At 38.3% G+C, this 25,794-nt stretch overlaps 1 protein-coding gene across 1 annotated transcript; it reads right to left on the reverse strand.

Moving 5' to 3' along the window:
* Positions 1–21,911: 21,911 nt before the first annotated feature.
* Positions 21,912–24,855, reverse strand: LOC127720686 (complement C1q tumor necrosis factor-related protein 3-like). The gene is made up of 2 exons (XM_052227408.1): positions 24,581–24,855; positions 21,912–22,357 (listed from the first exon to the last, which is right to left on the reverse strand). Exons 1-2 carry the CDS (start codon positions 24,738–24,740, stop codon positions 21,948–21,950), a joined length of 570 nt encoding a protein of 189 aa, XP_052083368.1. The 5' UTR covers positions 24,741–24,855; the 3' UTR covers positions 21,912–21,947.
* Between the last annotated feature and the right edge of the window lie 939 nt (positions 24,856–25,794).

Genomic DNA, 25,794 nt, shown 5'->3' on the forward strand with positions numbered 1-25,794 from the left:
TAAAAAAGAAACCTAAGAGTTTTACTCGTTTTCTGATATTGTGCTACCTAATCGGAAAAAAATGTATTGTAATGTCCATAAGGCATTCTTATTTTAATATTAACAAGCATTCTGAGAGTATTGCATCGCAATACAAAGTCCCCTACCGGGTAAAAATTCATTATACTGGAACAAAATGCTAACTTGTAATATAACTTGCCATGGTGTAAACAAAAAGTAAATATCATGTCAATATCTTCAAGCATGACTAAAAACAGTGCGGAAAACTGATTATATTAGTGAATTTTTCAAGTCCAAGGACCATTACTCTGCACAAAATTATTAGACCGAAACAAAAATTTACACTTGATCTGTAACTTGTCATGATAAAATTATATACCAATTATCAATCAATATCGTATAAGCATGATGAAAAAAACATTAGATATGATTAATAGTTCTCTAAAATTAGATATGATGTAATACAGTGTATATCTATTTTCAAATTATAATCAAATATAATTAATAGTTCCAAATATTTTTTCTTTCATTTGTCACAATCTAATATAGATTTGTAACTTATCTATAAAATGCCAACAACTTTTATCTACACAATGTAATGTATTGAAATATATACATAATAAAAATAGATTATTATCTAATTAAGGTTCATCATAACAAATCTTTTTTGGATTTTGATGGCCATTTTTTTTCCTTCTGCAGAAGGTGTAAAAATAAACTAAGTTGGGATAAAACTTTGAGATGCTCCCTCTCAGGTAACAACTTTATTGTATTGTATTGATTGTCCTTGATTGACATGGACAAAAGATAGACAATAGGTATCTACACATCTATAGGTGAGTTAACGGGTTTAAAGGAGTGGACAGTATCAAAGCAATTCAGGTGTTTGTTTATTTTTACACCTTCTGCAGAAAGGAAAAAAAATGCCCATCAAAATCCAAAAGTGATTATATCTTTCTGAAACAAAAAATGCATTTAACTTTTATATATCTAGTGGATGCCAGGCCTTCAAACTTTACAAACTGGACAGGTAAGTCTGTACACAGAGTAGTTTTTGAGGTGTAAATACAGCCATTTTTGTCCATTTGTTATGATGAACCTTAAAGAATTTCTCTTCATAGTTTTTTATATATATATAGGATTCAGAAAATTAGTTTATACTTAATAACTAACAAACCTGCCAAAAAATTCTTCAAATAATTGAACAAAGAATGTCTTTTAAAAAAATAGTTATCTCTCTTTGTACAGAAATATGGTTTAACATAGTACTCTAACATTAGATATGGTCCAGAGTTATGGTCCATAACTCTGGATTAAATCATCAGACCGGAACAAAATTTGAACTTGATCTATAACTTGTCATGATAAAACTATATACCAAATATCAAATCAATATCTTCAAGAACGAAGAAAAAAAGTGTGGAAAGATGATTTGCCGGACTGACAGAGGGACAGACAGACGGACAGACAGACAGACGGACGGACGGAGTGCAAACCTAAAGTACCCTTCGACTTCGTCGGTAGGGGATTAAAAATAATCTAAAATAAGTCTTAGAAACAAGAGGCTGTCAGAGTGACAGCAAACCGGATTTTCCTGAAGAGGTCGAACCCTGAACAGTTGAGCAAGTATGGACACAACATTTTAGCTTAAAACAGCTCTGAATTTGGATTGTGATTGAATATTTGACACAGCATAGGTTTGTGACACAAAATGAATGTGGTGAAAGAACTGAAAAATTTGAAATTGGACATTTACCTATTATGGTCCAATATCCAAAATCTAAGTACATTGTTAGAATCAAATATCAAAGAACCCCATGAATTCAATATTTGATGAAATCAAACAAAAGTTTAATTTAGGACACTTTGGACCTCAATGTGGACCAATTTGATAAAAGTGCCCAAAATCTCTAAATACATGGTTAGATTCAGCATTTCAAAGAACCCCATGAATTCAATTTTGGACCCTGATTTGGACCAACTTGAAAACTGGGCCCAAAAATCCAAAATTTAAATACAGGTTTAGATTCAGCATTTGAAAGAAACCTATATCTATATTCAATTTATGTTGAAATCAAACACAGTTTTATTTTGGACAACGATTTGGACCAACTTGAAATCTGGGCCCAAAATCAAAAATAAATCTGTCACTCCAATTATAATTTTGTTAGTTGATAATTACCACATGTTTGTTATCTTGATAAAAGGTCTAAATAAATTAGTGCATGAATAAATTAATAGTAAATACATTGTTCTTATCCAAATATATGTACAAATGTGTATATTTAGTTAATTGTAAAAATCTATTATACAAATTGTGTTAAGTTTTATAGGAAGAATAAAAATAGATTATTATCTAATGAAAATGATATTTGCAAATCTGGACCCCCAAATCAGGATCAAGTAAAAAATATTTGCAAATCTGGACCCCCAAACAAGATCAAGTAAAAATTAAACATTAACACACACAACAAAAAGAAAATACCACATAACAACTGTGACATCTGCTTTCAAAACACACAACTTTAAAAAATAGTTATAAAGAAATTTTTGACTACTAAAATCAATTGAACATACAATCATTGATAGACTTATAATTTACACCATTTCTGTTCAAAGGGAAATAACTCAAAATAAAAACAAGAGACCAAATGACATAGAAATTACTTATTAATTACACCATTTCTGTTCAAAGGTTAATATAACTCAAAATCATATAATAGGAATCACTTTTGCTACTGAAAGGTCTACAACTCAACAAAGAGAACAGCTAAAGTCGTGAAAACTGAACTTGTTCTTCATTTAGTCGCAGGAAACAACATATCTTAATTTGAAAAGATTTAGTCAAAGCGTTTTTATGTTAAAGAAAGGACATTGTTTGGCAGTCGTCCGATCGCCCATGCACAAGCCGTACATCCCCAAATCAATAACCGATTTTCCTTTCAAAAATCCGGTTAAAAATGAAGAATGTATCCATGGGAGACAGATGCCCCAACCTGTAAATATACTGCAAATTCAGCATGTTTTCAATTTATAAAGGGACATTAGTCGAGAACAGTGAAAGTGTGGAATGGAAACTAATTTTGGGATGTATCTGCGGCAGAGGGGGCATATAAAAAAATTATAATCAAACTTATTGGTCCCTTATTCACTTTTTCAAATTAATTATTTGATAGACAGCTGCTAAATGTCCAGAATCAAATATTCAATGCATAAAATGTTCACGTAATAGATTTTGAACCCTGATGGAAAGTTGCAATCATACCACATATCTTATTCATATATAAATATTATGAAAGCCCTTACAGTGCTAATTTTCCCTGCATTATTTCAAAGGGGGCATAACTCCCTCAAAATAATTGATCAGCACATTGATTTTCTAATTCTTACTACTTATATAAACCTTCAATATAAATTTCAGTAAAATAAGATGTAAGCATGAGAAATCTTGACAGTAGGACAGACACCATAATTTCCAAATCCATACTCAATCTACCTGAAGGGAACAACAAAAATGATATGACTTAATTTCATTTGACAATGTTTGAGAGAAACTATCTATCTGTATCCATACAAGGAATTCCTACCTTCAAAGGAGAACTTATTTTCAGAATTAATCAAATGTTCCAAGTTCAAGTGTATATTAATACTGGACTTGGATATACATGTATATTCATATAAAGTACCTTTTTTGGATTGTTTTGTGGGTAAAAATGTTGCTTGTTCTAAAAAAAAATGCTGATATGATGATAATGTATTTTTTTCTTTTAACAGAGCTAGATTGTTTGTAAAGTCAGACATATTGTAGAGTGCTTAATTTTCCCTAATTTCTTAATAAAGAAAATAATGAAATTTTCCATCAAATGAGGTCAAGTTAAGACAAACCCTGCCAGACAGACATGAACACCATATAACCATTTGATGCACAAAATATAGGAAATTTTTTGCTTATAGTTTGTGAAAAACTGACCTAACCAAGAAACTTTGTACTAAATACACTAATGATCATTCAACCAAAGTTTGGTTGAATCAGGCTGAAGGTTGCAATTCTGTAAATATTGACAATGCAATTTCCCATAGGAACTCTATTTACGGCTAAAACTGTACCACATTTACTATGAAGTTTTGTAAAAAATTATTACCTAGAATGGAAAGCTCATATGCACTACAATTTTTTTCAGAGGTCAAAGTATAGGGCTGTGTGGCATATTTTCAACATTCATATGCCCCGAACTTCTAAGATTTTAAACTTATACTAAAATTCTGTACTACACAGTTTTAAATGTGGCTGCTATTCACGTGTTTCTATACTGGTAACATTCCCAAGTTATGTGTCTACTAGATGAAGCATACAGATCATATCTGGGAACCAGTAGGTAAACAAAACAAAATATCTTTGAATATCATATATCTCCCCAAAAGAGGCGTGGTTTGTGAAACAGCTGTATTTACAAAGTTCAACCTGAAAGTTTCAGAGGAGAAGATCAATTTACCAAAGATAATGACGAGGACAATGAACACAAGGTCAAATGGCCAATGTCAGTTTTCCTACCAAAGGTAGATGGCTCTCTCAGGCTTCCTCCACCAATAAGAATTGACTGCAAAGAAGTAACGCAAAGTGCAGAAAGTGGCGATAAACACCAATCAATTTATCAAATGGCCTATTGTGCAAGGTGAGCTAAAATACATTAAAAATCTCAAGATTCCATCAGGAACCAAATAATCAACAATTAAGTAGGATAAACATTTTAATCATGTGAAGATATCAATTCTTCATTAGTATCCCTCTTCTGCAGACTACCGTCTCCAAAAGTAAAAATAAATACTATCAAGTTCGATCGATCACAGAAAAATTATCTAAAATACGGCCATTATCAACAGTTCATGTCCAATTCCTTCTCTACAATATGCTTGTATTCCTCGAAGCCTCCTTCTAATGTACGAATGGTTCCTCCTTGGACAACCCATAATTCCTTGCAGATCATTCTTATCAAACGTTCGTCATGAGAAACTAAAATGACACCTCCCTGAAAAGAAGAACAAAGTAAGAGTAAATTGTCATGTACTATTTATAGAATACTTGCTAATTTTCAAATTTTTTATGAAAAAAAAGATGGCCAACGAGCCACTCCTCAGCCCCACTCTATAAATTCATTTTATTAGTAAAGTCACTTAAATGAGGTTTTTCACATAAGAAATTTTGAATTCCACATGAGGGGTACCACACGTACTACCTATTAAGGTGTTCTGAAGAAAAAAATATGTGCATGTATATATGAAAACATATACAGCTCAAGTCATTAGAACATTAAGTTTCCTTTATTCCTGAAATATCACTAAATATAGCCCTCAAGCCAGTGATGATTGTGATGGATAGCTGTTTAACGTCCAGCGGCAAATTAAAAATATTCAGGCTGAGAACATATTAACGTGATATGAACACAAACCCTGTTTTGTTCTGTACCGACGTGTTGAGCTGGATTTTTATCATACTAGTTCACAAGGTAACAGTCCGCAGGAAGGCACCTCACCTTACCCAGACACATTATTTCGACTCTGAGCCAACCTGTCTTTGCTCTTACTCCCCAATGCCACATACTTAGCAGAGAAGTAGCATTAACAAATTTTAAATCTTCCGTTTGACCCATCACAGGAACACAATTAGAACCTCCCATTTTGGAGGTGAGAACACTGATGCGGTTTCACGCCAGTGCACTTTCCAAACATAACCTTTACCATTCTCTATTCGTAATCATGAATGTGATAGAATGAACCTTACCTTAAAATTTGAGGAGCAAAACTTACCTTAAATTTGAGTAACAAACTTTACCTTAAATCAAATAGCAAAACTTACCTTGAATTTGAGTAGCAAACCTTACCTTAAATTTGAGGAGAAAACCTTACCTTAAATTTGAGTAGCAAACCTTACTTTAGATTAAAGGAGCAAACCTTACCTTAAATTCGAGTAGCAAACCTTACCTTAAATTTGAGAAGAGCATTCCCAAGTGCATCAATGGTTTCCATGTCTAAATGATTTGTAGGTTCATCAAGAAATAAAAAGTTTGGGCTACAAAGAAAATTGATATACAAGATATAATGTGCTTGCAATCAAAAACAAGATACTTTTCGGCAACTTTTCTGAAACTGAAAATCTTTAACATTTTTTTGACATTTGAATTGGCAAATTCAATTAACTTCCTCCAGATCTTCATTTGATATTAAACTGCTAGTTATTATTTTTTAGGGGGAATTTTGTCGTACATATTTACGTTATTGTGTTATTGTGCTATGGTCAATTTTGAATTCTTGTCTTTCATTTTTGCTTATGTACTTTGTCTATATGCCATTTTGAGTTTCTTTGTTGAAACAGTTATTTGTTTTTACAGTGATTAAGTTTATACAATATTGACTGCTGTACCCCAATTTTTGCATTTTACCTACTATGTCTGTTTGTCTTGCTCACACATTGTTGTCAATATAATGAAATTCAATGCGACTGTCATACAAGTGAGAGGTTTAGCTAGCTATAAAACCAGGTTTAATCCATCATTTTCAACATAAGGAAATGCCTGTACCAAGTCAGGAATATGACAGTTGTTTTTCATTCGTTTGATATGTTTGGGCTTTTGATATCGTCATTTTGTGCAGGACTTTCCGTTTTGAAAAGCACAACTTTTTGGAACTTTTGGTCCTCAATGCTCTTCAACTTTGTACTTGTTTTGGCTTTCGAACTTTTTTGATCTGAGCGTCACTGGTCAGTCTTGTGTGGACGAAACGCGCGTCTTAAATTTTAAACCTGGTACTTTTTGTTAGCTATTATTCGTATGTTTCTCTGTCCTATATGTTCTCCCATTTATTTGTATTGTAGTCCTGTCATGTAATGTTGTCATGTTAATGTTATTTTTTACATTGCCATAAAAGCGGGAGGTTTTGCTAGCCACAAAACCAGGTTCAACCCACCGTTTTTTTCTTAAAATGTCCTGTACCAAGTCAGGAAAATGGCCATTGTTACATTATAGTTCGTTTCTGTGTGTTTTACATTTTAATGTTGTGTTTTTGTTGTGTCGTAGTTCTCCTCTTATATTTAATGTGTTTCCCTCAGTTTTAGTTTGTAACCCGGATTTGTTTTTTTCTCAATCAATTGATGAATTTCGAACAGCGGTATACTACTGTTGCCTTTATTTGAATTTCCTTTGGAGTTCCGTATTTTTGTTATTTTACTTTTTAGTACAAAACTGTCAAATTGATGGTTTGATATGAGCCAAGGCTTTACCCAAGAAAGATATTTAGCTACAGAATGCATTTTACATAGTTGTTAATGTGTGTAGAATGTCTTTTGGGGTAACCCCTTTGGTCATATCTACATGTATTATGTAAAGGTCTTTTATACAGAAAGTAAAATGTAGCGTTGCAAGATCCTTGAAGTGAAGTGTTGACCCATGACCTGTATTTAATCAGACTGGTACCCGACTAAACTTACTTCTGCATACATAATACGGCAAAGGCCACCCAACTTTTCTGTCCTTCAGATAAACTTGAAACCGGTCTCAAAGCCAAATCACCACTCACACCAAATTGACCTAGCTTGTTTCGACATAATTCTGAATTATTACCTGTAATTGCAAAACATTTACACATTTATTTATTCATTTACATGCATACACCAAATATAAAATAAATAGCAATAAATGACTTTTTTAAAAACAAAAGTTTGTCACAGTTGAAATTGTTAAGCACATAAATATCTCGTATAATACAACTATTACTGTTGTATGAACTAGTACACGTGTGCACAGGTGTGAGATTTAATTAACCAATGCACCTAAATTCTTCAAAAACGCTAAAAATACCATCGATTCCTTTATCTTATGTTCATTTCAGGTAATTTCTTAAACTCAATTGTGCTTCGTAAATGTACACAGGTTTTACGCTTTCGTCTCTGGTCCATGTTTTACTATTATCAAGTCAATATCCTAATGTCGAATGTCAGAAAGTACCTAACAGCCACGTTTGCCTTTTCTCCAGGCTCCAGGACACAGAACATTTCAATATTTAGAAAGGACGGCTATGCATAACCCAACAGTTTTCTCTGGATTTATAAAAGGGGAAGCTATTCGCCACCATCGAAACAATAGTAACAAACAGAATTTAAAAGATACAATTTGTAAATTCAAAGGTCATCTTAAGCAAAGGGGATATAAGGAGCATGAAATACATCGTAACTGTGATTCGGCTCTCAATATCGAACGATCAGAGTTACTCCGCTTTAAACAAGAATCCGACAAACAGATATCACTAGTATTTGTAACCAAGTATTACTTCTCGTTAGGAAATACAAATAAAGCTTTGCGTAAACATTATAAAAAACAACTTCGCAATGCGAAATGTAGGGAACTATTTCCAAAACCACTAACGGTTGCGTATAGTAGACATATGAACTTAAAAGAAATACTGACTAGCTCGGTAATCAAACCCTAGAACAACATAAAGGACTGGGTCAGGACCCCTGAAGAAGCACCCACCCTTTATATGAGCCACGTGACATCATAGAGTTTGTCCTATTCTGTACTGCAGAAACACGATGTGTTGGGTCCTGCAGAATAGGAAAACGTGGCTGTAAGGTACTTTCTGACATTCAACATCCAGAACGTGGCTGTTAGGTACTTGCAGACATTCAACAGGCAGTTTCCATTTGTCTGTGATTGCAGACAGCTGGATTTTCCATTGTTGTGTGTATTAGGCGTAAAGGTTAAAACTGTGATCGCAATTATAACTATCAGCATTGCATTTGTCACTCTACAGAATGGCTGGTAGATTTAAAAAGAAAGTTAAAACTGTTAAACAAAAATTAAGGAAACTCGATCGGGTTTCTAGAAAGAATAGACAAAAAAACAAGCACAGGTATATAAAGCTAAACAGTATGTATATAACTTGGCTAACTGTCAATTGACAGACGAACATTACATAGTTCTAGGTAAGGGTTTAAAATTTATACCTATGCCTAAGAAATAGAATATAGGCAGACTTGTAATGACAGACTTCAATGAATTTGCCAGAAAACTTAGATGTCGTTTTTATTTTGGCAATACAGAAAGGCAGGAAATGCATTCGTTCCGACAGAAATCATTTTATGAACCAACACCTGCTTGCTTTGAACATGAAAATTATTTAGATCTCACAAAATTTGAATTATCTAATCTTGATTTACGAAATAACTATTACAATTTCACTAAAGAACAACAGCTAGGATTACGATCTTTGAGAAGCATGCATGATATTGTTTTCTCTAAGAACGACAAAGAAGGTGCAATTGTAATATCTAAAAAGGCACACTACATTAAAGGAGGGTTAAGGCAGTTAAACTCTATGCATTACACAGAGATACAAGAACCTAATCTATTACTGATTTAAAATAATATACAAACACAAATCAGCAGGATGTTTGACAATGGTGAGATTGATGGGATAACTCATGATTTTGTCCGTAGCTCATCGAAAGAGAGACCAAGATTGGGTCGTCTCTTTCTTCTTCTTAAACTTCACAAATTAAGTGAACACGATATTCAAGAGATAAAAAACAAACGATGGCAGTAAATGAACTGCCCCCATGAAGACCAATTATTTCTCAGTGCAACTCTGTCACTGAAAGCGTTAGCAAATTTATTGATTACTTTTTGATACCTATAGTTAGAAGACAAACCAGTTACATAAGTGATAGTGGGGATTTCATAAATAAAATAGAAAATTTAAGGCCTGATCGGGATTGCCTTTTAACCTCTTTTGACTGCACCAGCATGTATACCAACATTGAGTTCAATGAACTCATTCATTCTGTTGGACGGGCTTATCGCAGTGCAGTGAAAGATGATTATCCGATAAAATTACCTAGCTGTGAAACAATTAAATCGTTAGGAGCCACAGTGTTGAAGAACAATTATTTTGAATTTAATGACCGATACTTTGTACAGAAAATAGGCGCTAGTATGGGAAGTAAATGCAGCCCAGAAATTTGTGATATTAGAGCATTCGAAGTTATCAATGAAATCATTGAAAAATATAAGTATAAAAATAAGATTTTATTTTTCGGAAGGTATAGAGATGATGCGTTTATAATAGCTCATTCATCACGAGAAGAGGTTGAGGAGTTCTTTAAAATAGCAAATGATCATCACCCTTTATTAAAGTTTACTTATGAAATTTCAAACAAAGAAATTATTTTCTAGATACAGTCATACATAAAGGGTAGAGGTTCAGGGACACCAGTAATCTTGATATAAAGAGCTACATCAAACCTTCTTATACATTTCAGTATTAAGATAGGACGTCTATGCATAACCCAACAGTCTTCTCTGGATTTATAAAAGGGTAAGCTATTCGCCATCATCGAAACAACAGTAACAAACAGAATTTAAAAGATACAATTTGTAAATGCAAAGGTCATCTTAAGCAAAGGGGATATAAGGAGCATGAAATACATCGTAACAGTGATTTGGCTCTCAATATCGAACGATCAGAGTTACTCCGCTTTAAACAAGAATCTGACAAACAGATACCACTAGTATATGTAACCAAATATCACTTCTCGTTAGGAAATATAAATAAAGCTTTGCGTAAACATTACAAAAAACAACTTCGCAATGCGAAATGTAGGGAGCTATTTCCAGAACCACCAATAGTTGCGTAAAGTAGACATCGGAACTTAAAAGAAATACTGACTAGCTCGGTAATCAAACTCTAGAACAACATAAAGGACTGGGTCAGGACCCCTGAAGAAGCACTCACCCTTTACATGAGCCACGAGACATCATAGAGTTTGCCCTATTCTGTACTGCAGAAACACGATGTGTTGGGTCCTGGAGAATAGGTAAACGTGGCTGTTAGGTACTTTCTGACATTCAACATAATTCAAATTTTTTCTATTGCTAATCGTTACATAGGTTACCTCATTCCATCCTCAGTCAGGATTACATGTGGTAAACTAGTACAAGTGGAAAATATTTGCTTCATATGGCAAGTTGACTAAAAACGGTATGTCCCGTAGTGGGTATGATTTGTTTCTGGCACTTTCAAACTGTACATATTGTTATATTTTGCCGCAAATTTACCATCAAATTGTCTTTAACAGTCGTATTGGTATTCCATTCTCATTCGTAAAAACAATTCTTATTCTATTACGTTATATTTCCTGACATTCTTTCTATATGCCCCTAAACTGAATTGACTAACCTGCACAGCGATCACTGCGACAAGGTTTAAAGTTCTAAGCTAAAACAAAGTGAGAAAAGAAAGAAAACACGAAGGTAAAGAGATATGTAGTCAAAGGAAGTTAGGACGTTCGTAATGGATGTTGTAAATATTGTATAACTATCACAAAAACTGATTTCGGTCAAATAAGTGTTGTAGTCGACTTCGTGTTGAAAAAAAATTGTGACTGTGAATGACATTCAGGTTTATCATACAACCAAAATGTGACCTAGGACCAACATATTCATCTATTAGTCTCAGATGTGTCGCATCTGCCAATGTGACGCAGTGGGTATCTTTATTCCAAATGAAATATAAGGCATGGTGAAAAGTAAGGTAGAAAACACCGTCGGTGCTGTTTTTACTGAAAGAAATTTGTTCGCCTAGTTTTAAAAAAGAAATTTCATTTTTGTATCGCCTGCTACGAAAAGTCGCAGAAAGCGAGACATAGGGATTACTATCCGGCGGCGGCGTAAACTATTTGTATAAAGCTTTATATTTCAGAAGGTAGAATACATTGATGCTTCTTACCTTGTATGCAGATACCATATGTTACGAAGTTTCAGACTGTCATATGTCCATTGTTCTTGTCCTCATTTTCATGGTTCAGTGACTTACCCAAAAATGAAAAGTATTTTTGTCAGGCGATATACTCACTTATTATGAATATTAGGATAAATATTGTAAGCTTTTTAACAACTTACCGTGACGATAACCTGTACTTCTGTAAGTAATATCTCACAGATCGAATCGGCTGGACTTAATATGCTTGCTGTCAGCTTGGTGTTCCAGTTTTCCATTGACAGATCCGGAACGAGGCTCTCTGTCTTCCGGATCTGTCTCCTCCGTCAGTGGAGCACCACCGACCCTACCCCGAGGTACTACACTCCCTCTGACTTTATAAAAAAGGGTTGAATCATAGGGGGGGGGGGGGGTCAATTCCGGTGGCGATCACACTGGTGTGGATAAAAAAGGGTTGGGGTACAATAAACATGGGGACCCTTAAATTACTACAAACGGAACCCCCCGATAACACTAGAACCATGGAACCCCCTAGACATTTTCCCCTGGAGCAGACTATATACAAACTCAATTTAAATTCAATTTTAAATTCATTACAGATAGCCATCGGGCTCAAAATTCATTAACTGTAGCAAACGGGCTCTAAATTCAATAACTGTAGCCAACGGGCTCTTCTTGTTCTAACTATATACACAGGGGGACAGAGGCCAGCCTACGTGGTCACTCCGTACAGACGGCCACCATTGAGGCGTGCCAACCGCAGTATCTCCCGTGGAGATTCTGCCCTCACCTCCCCCACTGCCTTAGCAACCTCAAACAAGTGATGAGGGTGGCCATGTCGTGCGTTAGGCGCTGCAGGTGAGTTTATCGGCGACAGACAGAAGCTCCGGGGGACCTCCCACTGTGCCAATCGGCACACCGCTGCCCAATCACCCACTGGATGGGGTTCCCCACAGTAGAATTCCCTAGGGCCCGGAAGAGTGTGCTCAGGGAGTTGAGACACACCCTAGCTAACCCTGGGTCAGACACCCCCAGGTCCCGGAACACTTCGGCCACATGTTCCACCAGAATGTGCCCTTCCAGGCCTGGCCCCCGGGGCTTCACAGCCGGAAACTGGACAAGACAGTTCAACTCCGACCGCTCCACACTGCCCCACAAAGCGAGATGTTTCCACCTCACTGAAGACTGGGAAACCAGACTGGCCCCGACACACCCCACCCTGACATTGAGCCTCCATCCTGTCCCCCTGGGGTGAGGCTGCCTGCATTGGAGGTGAGGAGTTTGCCTCGGACTTATTTCTCCTCTTTGCGGCCTGCCAACGGTGGTCACTGTCTCTTCTGTTCTTTTTAATCCTCTTCTTTTTCCCCACCTCCAACTCCGCCTCTCCCCCAGTGGCGCCCTCAGACCCCCCTTCCGACTCCCCATCTTCCCCTTGGGTTCCCCTTCCCCCACCTACCTTGACTGGGAGCCCCAAATCCCCCTGTACCTTGGGGTCCAGCCCCCGCAGCTCCTCCTCTGGGACTGTCACTATCAGAACCTCCTCTGTGATGGAGGGCTGCAGCGGGGTGGATGGCGGGCTGCCATCCCCCGAGGCCTGTCTTACTGTCTGTTTTTTCTGGTCCATCTGAAATAAGTTAACCTTCGAGTGCAGGGTGACCATGGACACGTGCACTCCCATGGAGGCTGAACATCCAGGACACTGGTAGGCGTCCATTTGTTCGGCCTCCTCAGGAGTGGTGTTCACACATCGTCCATGAAACCATTCCCTGCACTCGTCGCACATGATCATCAGACCCCCATCATCTTGGCCCCTACACGAACAGTAAATGTTTCTGCCCCTTTTCCCTTGGGCCCCAGCTCATCTATCTTCTCCCAATTTTTCCCTGTTATCACCTGGGCCTGTAATTTTCTACACCAATTAGGGACTTCCCTATCTGTACACAACTTAATCCGGTCATGGTGTGCCACTACCATAGCCTTCCTCATTTTAACCCTGTACAGACAGGTAGGGCGTTAGACTTTCCAACACCACCCCCGGGCCCTTCCATGAAGGCGTTGATTTCCTACATTTTTCCTTAATGGTTGCTGTATCCAATTGATACACTAAGTCCCCCACCTGAAACCTCTTGACCACTACCTTGAGGATCATAGTCACTTTTGAGACGTTCTTGTGCCGCTTTGAGATTGGCACGGGCCAATTCATGGGCCCCTTGGATCGCCCCCTCTAGGTCGGATACATATTGCTCCCTATCTTTGATGTTTCCCTCTTGGGGCCCCTTAAACATCAACTCCGTCGGCTGATTGACCTCCCTTCCGAGCATGAGATGATTTGGAGTAAACCCTGTGCTTTTACTGACGGACGCTCGGAACGCCCCGGCTAATTGCGGGAGGAATAGATCCCAGGACTTCTGATTTTTTCCCACGAAGCACCGCACTGAGGCCATCAAGGTCCGGTTGCAGCGCTCTACTTGCCCATTGGATGAGGGGCGGTATGGGGTTGTTCTACTTTTGTGTATTTGAAGTAGGTCACACATGGCTTTAAACAGATGGGACTCAAAATTCCTTCCTTGGTCAGTGAATACTTGAAAGGGACTCCCGAAACGAAAGAAGAATTCGTTCACTGCTGTCCGGGCAGTTAGCTCGGCGCCCTGGGATGGGAGTGGGATACATTCCACCCATTTGGTGAACTGGTCTATCATCATGAGGATGTGTTCATTACCTCGTTCCGTTTTTGGTAGGGGTCCCACAAAGTCTAGGTGAACTCTTTCCATGGGTGCCCCTGCATCATGTTTTACCATGGGATGTCTGTTGGTACGGGTAGCCTTTTTGTTTTGGCTACACAGGGCACAACTTGCTACATACCTTTCAATCTCTTTCTTCATCCTCCTCCAATAATAAGACGATTTGATTCTTTGGTATGTTCGGTCCCCCCCCCCCCCCCCCCACCTTGATGGCCCGCTGCGGGAATATCGTGACACAACTCCATAAGCCTTTGCCGCATCAATTGAGGGATAACCACCCTTTTTGAATCCCCTGTCGGACTCTCTTTGTAAAGGACATTATCTTCCCCCAAGACAAATAATTCCCTATTTAACCAAAATACTTGGTCGCGGGGCTGCTCAAGAAAATTTCCCCTTCCTAGGGCTCCTCCTTTGTCTTTCTCCATTGAACCACCCATTTGAATTCCGGGTCATTGCCCTGATTCCCCAACAATTCCTCCTGACTGACTCCCAAGTTAACCCCTGGGTCTTCCCCTATTTCCTGCACCCATATATCACCCCGCCTTCGGTCCATATGGCCAACTTGTCCCCCAGTCTAGACACAGACACCCGAGATATCTGCACAACTTGCTCCTGTGCGCTTTTGGTTTTTTTTAACACGGGCAGATTTTTTAGCCAAGGGTATCGTATCATCGACATTCACTGTGAACTGCCCCCAATTTTGTTGGGCCCTGGTACAGTACGTACACCCCCACAGGGCAGGTCGGTTAAACCCAGCTCCACTCGGAACTCGGGACACGGCCGTCCTGGGGCAAACGGGACAAAGCGTCAGCATTGGGATGTTTAGCCCCTGGCCGGTGTTTGATTTCCATATCGAATTGACTGATTTCTTCCAGCCATCTGGCTAATTGCCCCTGGGGTTCCTTGAAATTGGTTAACCAGGTGAGGCTGCTATGGTCAGTCCTAACCACAAACCGCCATCCCAGCAAGTAATGCCTGAACAGCCTAGTGAACCTGACAATAGCCAACAGCTCCTTTCGGGTGGTACAATATTTTTGTTGTTCTGGGGTGAGGGTGAAGCTAGCATATGAAATGGCTCTTTCCTGTCCTCCTTGGACTTGCAATAATTCTGCCCCAATGGCCTTATCAGAGGCATCCGTGTCCAAGATAAAAGGGTCTATGGCATATGGCAATGATTGGACGGGGCTGAAACCATTGCCTCCCTGAGTTTGTCAAAAGACTTTTGTTGCTCGTCACCCCATGAATAAGGGCGCTTTCCGGTCAGTGCTTGAAGCGGTAAGGCTAGGTTCGTATAGCCCTTTATGAACGCCCGGTGATAATTCGCAAACCCCAAGAACCGTTCTACCTCTTTTGAGTTCCGGGGTTTTGGCCAGTTCTGAACATCTTTTACGTATCCTGGGCCTATTTCCATCCCCTCTGGACCCACAACCCTCCACTTTCTGGGTTTTAGTTTGAGCCCGTACGTTCGGAACCGTTCAAATACCACTCTTAAATTGGCCAGATGGTCCATAAAATCCCTCCCCAGGACCAATATATCGTCCAAAAAAGCCAACACCACCCTCCATGTCAACCCTCGGAGTACAAGGCTAATAACCCGGGCATAAGTGGCTGGGGCATTGCATAGCTCAAAAGCCATGCGTGCAAACTCGAACAACCCGTACTTGGTGATAAAGTCGGTTTTGGGCCGGTCCTCCTCCCTGATCTTCACCTGCCAGTACGCCGAATTGGAGTCCAGCTTTGAGTACCACACATTACCGGCAAGGGTGTCTAGGCACTCTTCTACTAAGGGCAAGGGGAAAATTTGGCGGGAACAGGCCCCGTTGACCTTTCTATAGTCCACACACCACCTCACGCTGCCATCCCTCTTATGTATGAGAACTGGGGCCGAGGCCCATTGCGATACGGACGATTGGATTACCCCCGCTGTAACATTTTTTCCAACTGAGCCTCTTCTTCCTGGGCGAACCCTAAGGGCGTGCGCCGCATTCGCTGTTTAATAGGCGGGTGATCCCCCGTGTCAATGCTATGCTCCAGGGCAGTGAAATGGCCTAGATCGAGATCGCTACAGGCAAAGACATCCTGAAATTCCTTTAACAGGGAACACAGGGTCTCCTCCTCCCCCTCCGGTAAATCGGCACAAGACCTCTTAAACATCTCTTGCAAGTGTTGTGGCAACTCCTTTTTCTCAGAATTTTCAGCCAACTTCATCTTGCATACCTTCGGACTCTGGTGCCCCCCACCTCAACTTCCTGAGCCTGGGCCAGTAAGTCCCCTTTTGTTATTGCGAGAGGGCTATCTGAGAGGTTGATCACACACAACACTGGGTCTTGACCCACCTCATGTAAAGTCCTAGGTATCAGCAGATTGCCCTCGGCCTTTGCCTCGATGATATATTCCCGACCCATGGGTGCGGCCAACGCCCCATCACTCTTTGAACCGAATTTGCTGGGACCATGTGATTCTTCCCCGCCCGCACCCCCGTGGTTTGGAGCAGCACCCTAGCCTGACCCCATGACATCTGTACGACCTCTCCATGGATGGATAGTTGATTCCTACGTAGGTCAAGTGATATGCCCTGTTCCCGGAGGAAGTCTATTCCCAATAGCATTTGATCCCTTATTGGGGCCACATATATGTCCCAGGTGTATTCCTGTGTTCCAAGCCCTACCTGAAAAGGCCCAGCGACAAACCCGTTCAATTGAATGCCTTTTCCTGCTGTGTTCATAACCACCTCTTTAAGGATCGGGGGGGGGGGGGGGGGGGGGCTTGGTGGTTATGTTGATGCCACCTGATTTTGTCCACCGCCTCTTCAATACTCTTTGGTTTAGCATTGGAGGCCAACATTACCCCCTCCTTGTCCGAGGCCCCCTGGCACAATCTCATGACCGCCTGTTGGTACATGTGATCCTCGGGCAGGTGGCGAAAGGCTTTTGTGGCGAGGGATAGGACTCTGTCGGCCCAGTCCTCTAGGGTTTCGTCCCCCCCTTGCCTGGCAATGTTAAATTGAACCTGAGCGGTTTCTGGCAACTCATTGAAACCCAAACCGTTTGGCCAACTTACTCACTAAATCCTCGTAGGACAAATCATGCATTCTTTCCACCAGCAAGGCATAAAACTCACTGGGCTTTTCATCTAAGGACCAGCACAATTGGTCCTTGCACTACCCTTGAGACCATCCACTGACCTGGCACAATCGCGAGAACTTGGCGTAAAAAGCCTGCCAATTAGTCTTCCCATCGTACTTGAGACTCTTTTGTAGGATTTGTGGTTTGCCCCCAGTTGGCCCCGTTGGCCTGTCTTGAAATCTCTGGGTATCCGACCCCGCCATAGCCTCCTGGTGGTCATATGCATCCCTACGAGAACTCCTTTGTTCCCCAGTTTCCCGTCTTGCTGCCCCTGGGTACCCCATACTACTGGCCTGTCTCGTCACTGGGGCCTCATTTTCGATATGGGCGTCTCTAAACCTTGGGCCCTCACTATCGGTATACCGGTTAGCTAAGCCCCCCCCCCCCCTTTCCCTGTCTGTGCTCCCTGCATTGCTATACCGGGATCGAGGTGTTTCCTCATACCTGTAGTCTCTGGTATTCCCATACTGAGGCATGGGCTTAACCCCTATGTCCTGGTAGACCCCGCTTCCCTGAACCCCCGGTTAAGTTCCCCACCATCTTGCCAGTTTAGGTGCTGGGAGGGGGAAGGTGACCTAGCCGCCCTTGCCCTTGGCGTTTCTCCTGCTGGGGTGGGGTAGTCATGGGTGGTGTGACCACTGCCGCATGCCTGTATTAGATTATCAATACGTTGCACTTTTTCTTGGTGCCCTATCTCCTCCTTGCAAAATTTGTCAACCCCCCTGTTGGATGGCAAGGAGGTACTAAAATCCATGGCATCCATGGCTGCTTCCGTAATTCTCATATATGGGACATACCGGAGATCCTCCAACTCTAGGATACCCTTATCCTCCCTAAATTCCCAAATCTTTGCTGCTATTTTTGCCCCAACCCCTGGAATTGATAACAAATCCTCAAAAGTAGCTGAGTTTACATGCACTATAGCCATGGTCACACGTAATACAACTATGGAATGAACTATTTAAAATTGGGCTTGTACCGGTGTCTCTACTGAAGGGCCTTTTTATTTGGTATTGTTTAAAACAACAAGTTTTATAACTGGGGATCAAGCTTATAAGTTGACCCCAGAGGTATTTTTATGCGAATGGGAATTAAGTGTATGTGTGTAATGTTTGAAAGTTAGACACAATTTTTCTCCTTTTTGTTTTTTTTTTTTTATTTTAACTGCTGCTGCACTGTTGAAAAACACGTAGTGCAATGCGCGGCTGAATTGGATTCAGGGGTTACACAATTCCCTACAAGGGTTTTTCAGAACAAATGGGGTTCACACAATTCCCTACAAGGGCTCCGCAGACGGTCAAGTGTGAAAAATCCCTAAAATTACAAATCCGTGACTGAAACTTAGTCACAAAAGTTTTCCCTTCCCTGTGCTTTGACTTTCCCTCCCGAATTGACTACACCAGCGAAACCGTGGGTAGCCAAAAACTAGAAATAGGTGACCTGTCAGGGATCCCCTAAAAACAAAATGGAGGTGCTGTTTGGGCCCTTTTTGGAAGCATTCTCCGCTTAAGAATTCAACTCCCCGAGTGAATTAGTACGAAAAATGCTCGCAGCGCCAATGTAAGCTTTTTAACAACTTACCGTGACGATAACCTGTACTTCTGTAAGTAATATCTCACAGATCGAATCGGCTGGACTTAATATGCTTGCTGTCAGCTTGGTGTTCCAGTTTTCGATTGACAGATCCGGAACGAGGCTCTCTGTCTTCCGGATCTGTCTACTCCGCCAGTGGAGCACCATCGACCCTACCCCGAGGTACTACAATATATTTCATATATTGGATCCTTGCAAGGTCTGCATGTCCATCAGATAGGGTTCACCTGACCTCGACCTCATTTCATGGATCAGTGATCAAGGTTACGTTTACATGGTCAAGTCCATATCTCAGATACTATAAGCAATATGTCAACTATATTTAGTGTAAAAAAAAGATTGTAAGGTGTACATGTCCGACTGGCAGGTTTCATCTGACCTTGACCTTTTTTCATGGTTCATTGGACAATGTTAAGATTTTCCGGTTTGGTCTATTTTTCAGATCCTCTAAGCAATAGGGCCATCGTATTTTATATCTTGTCCTTTTATCAGATACTATAAGCAATAGGTCAACTATATTTGGTGTAGTGAATGATCGCATGGTGTACATGTTGTCTGGCAGGGTTAATCTGACCTTGAACTTATTTTTATAGTTAATTGGTCAATGTTCAATTTTCCTAATTAGGTCTGTTTCTCAGATATTATAAGCAATATGCTAATTATATTTGGTGCATTGTATGATTTTAAAATGTACATGTCTGTCTGACAGGGTTCATCTGACCTTGACCTCATTCACATGGATCACTGATAATATTAGGTGTCTGTGATATTTGTCGGAAAACCTTCATATTACAGACTTTCAACATAAATTTTATCATGATAAGTATATCAGGCGAGACATTTCAGCGTGTGCACTCTTGTTGGTTAAGGTGGCAATATTCTACCATTAACATTTACTACAAGTGACATATTGTTTAACTAAGAATATTGATAAATCAAGCGGGAGCTTCAAATTAACTTATTATCTAGTATTTAAAAAGAGGGAGTAGATCACCTTCCAGTAGTGAACAGTTTTTAAAAGTTTTGTATGATAATTATTTATAGCAGTTTGTAAAGGGTTGTTTTCGTAAAAACGTGTTTGCAAATTTTATTTCACATGTTTTCAAGCTTGAACCCGAAGACGACTTTCACATTCGTGCATTTTCGTGTACATTTCCAATGTCACAATGCTTATGTAATTTCGATTGTCAAATGACGCCATTTATGAGTATTGACCACATTTATAAAAAAAAAACTCAAAATTGGTCTATTGTTATTCGTATTCTGTGCTAATTATAAGTAAAAAATCAAAGTGTAAGCTATTTTTATTTAATTTTCGTTCGTCGTAAAATGGTTATTTTATTTCCTGTTCATCTGTGCTAATACCCACCCCCCCCCCCCCCCCTTCTAAACGAACTTCTTTATCAATTAACAAAAAAAAAGAAAAAAATCCTTAAGTTTAACTGCAAGAGGTTAATCTTGGCTGTTCATCAATACAATTGGAGAATGCCGTGAACAAAAGTCTGAATATTTGAATGGTGGTAAATAAGAATTATTACAAAAATCTTTAGGATTTTTTAAAAGAAGAGAGGACAATTTATAGTAAAGCTGTACCAGTTTAATAATACTAGTATGCAATGTATTTAGTACTGCCGCACCTGTTCTTAAAACATTACCAACAACAACAAAAGAAAAAAAAATCCCAAAATATATATCGGTTATCAATATAAGAAATTATCAGCATTAAACGACGCTAGGGGCTATCTTGAACGTAACTGTTTAGCCAATCGTAAAAGACATTTTCAATATAAAGAAACAACATTAATTCGCTGTTCCTCTCATACTTTTGCTATCTTATATTATTTCAGGAGACTTTGTCAAAAGTTCACCCATCCCTTATACTTCATTAACCAACATACCTTTAAAGTAAATAAAAATTACATGTGTATAAAGAGCAAGGTCCATGATACCAATCATATCGTGTATATATTGGAAACATCAATTCTTATTGAAATTTTTTGAAATATTTGAAATATTTCAAATGATCAATATGTACTTTTACAATTTGAAAAAAAAATGTATTTTACCGTAAAAATTTGAATAGAAATACGTTTGTAAAAATGTTACATTTACTATAATTACATTACATGTATGTTTCTTTATAATACGTTCTTTTGATTGGCCAACAGCAATCTCGCGTCATTCTGAAATTAACCTTCATTCCAAAATGAAATGTAACATTCATGATGACACGAGCTTCCACAATAAAGTGCAGAGGTAAATAAAAGAAAAACTTGATAGAAATCGTGTTTTCATGATCCTAGCAAAAAATGTAATTATAAGTATTGAATGCTGATTTAGTAATTCTATAGGGTTGTAAAAGCGTTGACCATGCGCACATTGTTAGAAGGAAGCGCTTCCGCGCTTCATACAAAATGCACTTCTGTGAACGCTTTTACAGCCCTATAAATGTACAAAAAGAAGCATTCAATTCTTAAATATAGCTCCTCGTGTTTCTACGTATTTATATACCCTTGGCTTTCAAATGTTTAGGTTTGAGCGTTCCTGCTGAAGGTAAATCTAGAAAAGTACGAGACTTATAAAGTGTTATTTCCATTTACTCTGTGGAAGTACGTAGTTAAAGGTTTCCATGTTTTGACAACCAAAACATCCTCTGCATTGTGAATTACCATAAAAAAGACAAAAAATCTGCAAGATTTTTATTAATATTAATACTATAATTTTACATGTTATATAGTTTATAACCGTTGAAAGTTGACCAACCATCACCATGCATGTCATTTCCCCATAATCCATTTCGCATTCTGACGGATACTTTATCGTACTTTTTAAGGTTAATTACAGCATTCTGACTTCCTGAGATGTTGTTTCGTATTTGGTACGCATCTACGTAATTTCTGGCTATCACGTTTCCGTTTACAGCGAGATAAGTGAGAAAGTTAAAGCCTTGTTGAGTTAGAACTGTCCAGGAAAAAATGTAGATGCCATTTGAAGGAGCGGTAAAAATCCCAGTGGACGTATCGTATCCGTTGCCTACATTTGTTATAGCTGTGTCGTATACTATAATATGATTTCCAGGGATGTTCTTTAAATGAGGTGCATTCTTAGCCATAAACGCAACTTTATCTGGTCCTGAAAGAAATTGAAAGTTCTATGATACTTTTTTATAAGCTGAAAAATAAGAATTAAAAGCAACTCCTGAATATTGTAAAACATGGAATCATCTGTTTATATATATTTGATTGCAAGTAGTATAGCTACACATAAATACGTATCGTCCTGAATATATATGAACTATTTGCCGCTGGACGTTAAGGATGCTACAATCAATCAATCATATATACTTATGTTAAATAATCGTGAAAAAGATGAGCTCACTTTTATTTTGGGCCCTTTCTCGTGATTGAAAATCGCAAAAAAGTTTCAATGTTTATCTTTCAAAAATCTTTGAAAATAGCATTTGTATCAATAATTACAGCTCAAAAGAGCTTTCATATTAGGTGTTTATATTAAGAGATATTGGAAACTCTTTCATATGAAAAACTAACGAAAACGCCCCGCCCCCCCAGAAAAAGGAAATAAAAAAACATACGGTTTCCGACAATAAAAAAATCTCTTAGCAATAAGTCAAGTTCAAAATACTAACTAATGCCTAGTTCACACGTACATTTAATTCGAATTGAATTCGAATCGAATGCGAATCGAATTCGCTAATCGCGTTCACACACTCTTCCTTTTTAATTCGAATTGATTCGAATTGGCTAATTCGCATTAACCAATTCGCATTAGAAATCCATTTTTGTTGATACGAATCAAAAGTTAACGTCTTTCGGACAGTAAAGCAAATTTGACGCGTGTTGCAATTCGAATTAGAGTTAATGTTTGGACGTAAAACGATTCGAATGCAAATTAAACTAATTCGAATTAGTTAATGCGAATCGAATTCGAATTACGTGTGAACTCAGCATTAAATGATTATGTAGCGGCTTTTAATGAAGCGATCGATAGTAAGCGGAATATAATGACTGCATTATTCAGGTTAAGGGCATACGATACAGTTTCGATCCTGCCACGGTGATTTTTTTTACAAAAATTTGCATACAAGCTATTGTTCGCCTGGTCAATTCAAATATGTAATATAAAATATACCTTCATGTGCATGTGCTAAATTAGAGATAAATGGGTCGAAATTTTAGACATTTACCATAGATTTCGGTTTCTTGAACATTTCTATCCTTTGGATAGAGATATTAAACTTTTTTGTTTCAAAAGATAAAACACATGCGGATTTTTGTAAAACGATTTGGAATATCTTCTTTACAAAAGTATCCTCTTAGTTTATTTAACCATTTAATCTATAAATAATCTCTATACAGTATCAAGTCAAATTTCATTTTTAAAAAGAGGGGTCCATGTACTCGCTTTCAAGCTAATGATTAAAATCAGTCGAAAAATGCATCTTTTCTCGATATGTCGCAGTTTGACGCCGCGAAAAATAACATTTTACGTTAGCAACGTCACCCTTAAGGGCATACGATACAGTTACAGGGGAGGTAATGACGTTGCTAACGTAAAATGTTATTTTTAGCGACGTCAAACTGTGACATATCGGGAAAAGATGCATATTTCGACTGATTTTTATCGTTTAGACTGATTTAACTTGAAAACGAGTTCATGAACCCCTATTAAGACAAGCTGTGAATAACTTCCACAAATACATGTATGATATATAAATATATATATATTAAAGATTTTTAAAAAAAAAGATGAAAAAATTACGTCACTATTTTCGGCAGAGTTTTTTGGGTTTTTTTTTTTCGTGCGTCTGGATAACGGATGATGTGCGATAAGCGATAACTATTTTAATAAATAAATATCAAATCTATTAAGCACACATTTTGCCCAATTGAAGGCCGTTTACATGTACATGGAGCGGCTTCTTGCAATGCTCAAATTCTGCCCATTTTTAGCATATTTTCTTTTCCCAGACACAGTTCAAAATTTCTCGCCCTTTATACGGGTCGCACAACATTCTAATTTTTATTCAAGAAGCATAACTTTGATGCAAATGTACGTCATCAATGCATTTTTTTTCAGCATGCCTAATTGGCATGTAAAATCTTGTTGAAGATATGATTTACACATTTACTGGTCTATTGAAATTAACGGAAAAGCAATGTTAAAGTCCATTAATTAAAAAAAAAAAAAAACACTGGAAACTTGTTTTTTAAACGAATAAGGAATTGGAGGAAAACAAAATGTTCAACTAATATTTGTATGCGTTATAATCGTTTTATTGTATGTTCTTATCTTAAATGCATTAAATGTCTTACTTTAAGGGCAATACAGTCTTACCTCTTGCTTCAATCTCTGCTTTCAATGCTTTGTTTTCTCTTTCCAGGCCATCAATTCTCCCAATTTCTCGTTTGAATTCTGGAAACAAATCGAGAACAGATTCTGTCGCCTGGCATCGAACAGCTGTAAGAAAAAATACTATTAAAAATTGAACCTTCATTCTTTTTTGTACAATTTAACAGATGCACACTTTTTAGTGGCTTGTTATCGGGCCTTAAGTTTATATAAGGCTACTGCTATTTCCTTTTGGTGTCCTTTACATGCATATTAACCAATATACATGTACATGCAAATAATTTATATCTACTTGTAATTTATAGTTAAAATTAAAAACCAGATAATATTTGATTGGTTATAGGTAGCAAATTTTTTATACGATAATTTGTCATATTTTGTTGTGTTTGTTAACAGAAATTAAAATTCGACTGCTGATAAAAAAAACTTGATATCGCATTAGCCATAAATGCCTCCTGATATTTACCTCTCTACTGGGTTTAATGCCGTATTTGTTTTCTAATTCTCTGGAATCGCCGAACTTCTAGGGAAGGTCTGCTTATTTTCTCTCAAAAAATTGATAGCTAAGGATAGAAAAGTGTTAAGCATCGTCTTTATTTGACGTGTTCCGTAAAGCAATGACCCGGAATCGAAAATCTGAAAACACTATCAAATGGCCCTTCAAATAGGATAAATTCATGTTCAGGCGGGGCTTCGCCTCCTGGTCCTCCGCTCATTACGGGGATCTCGTGGGATCAACAGACTCCTTGCTGATTTTTTTAAAGGAATTATCCTCAAAATATGTTAGCAAGTATGTTATCAAATGTAGATATGGTTCTGAAGCTAAAGGCCACGTTTTGGTCCCTTGAATAACAAGATACATGTATTATAAATCTACAAATAACATTCTTCAGATGTTCGAAAGATACCCGTCTGTCAGATAGCAGTGACATCTTGAATTTTGTCTTACATCTTGGCTGTAGGAAAATTTATTTTTCCCGAGTATCCAGGGCATTGACCTCATTATACAAAATCGAAAACAACACGTTTAATAATTTCATGTATATATATAAAACATGCAGACCAGTAATTGTAAGCTAGAATATCAATCAAAGGGGAAGTGGAATTTATAAGGCCTGTTTTTGGCCGGGAAAATGAAGTTTGTTTAGCATTATTTCAAATTTACTCAAAACATAGGAAAATGCATATCATCAAGGAAT

This window comes from Mytilus californianus, unplaced genomic scaffold (assembly GCF_021869535.1).
Source record: "Mytilus californianus isolate M0D057914Y unplaced genomic scaffold, xbMytCali1.0.p SCAF_11, whole genome shotgun sequence".
Taxonomy (NCBI): Eukaryota; Metazoa; Mollusca; class Bivalvia; order Mytilida; family Mytilidae; genus Mytilus; species Mytilus californianus.

Coding starts and splice junctions, on each gene's coding strand:
- LOC127720686 (XM_052227408.1), bottom strand. CDS start 24,740: ATGAAGGTTCAATTTTTAATAGTATTTTTTCTTACAGCTGTTCGATGC. Junction 22,358..24,580: donor AGCAGAGATTGAAGCAAGAG/GTAAGACTGTAT, acceptor AATTTCTTTCAG/GACCAGATAAAGTTGCGTTT.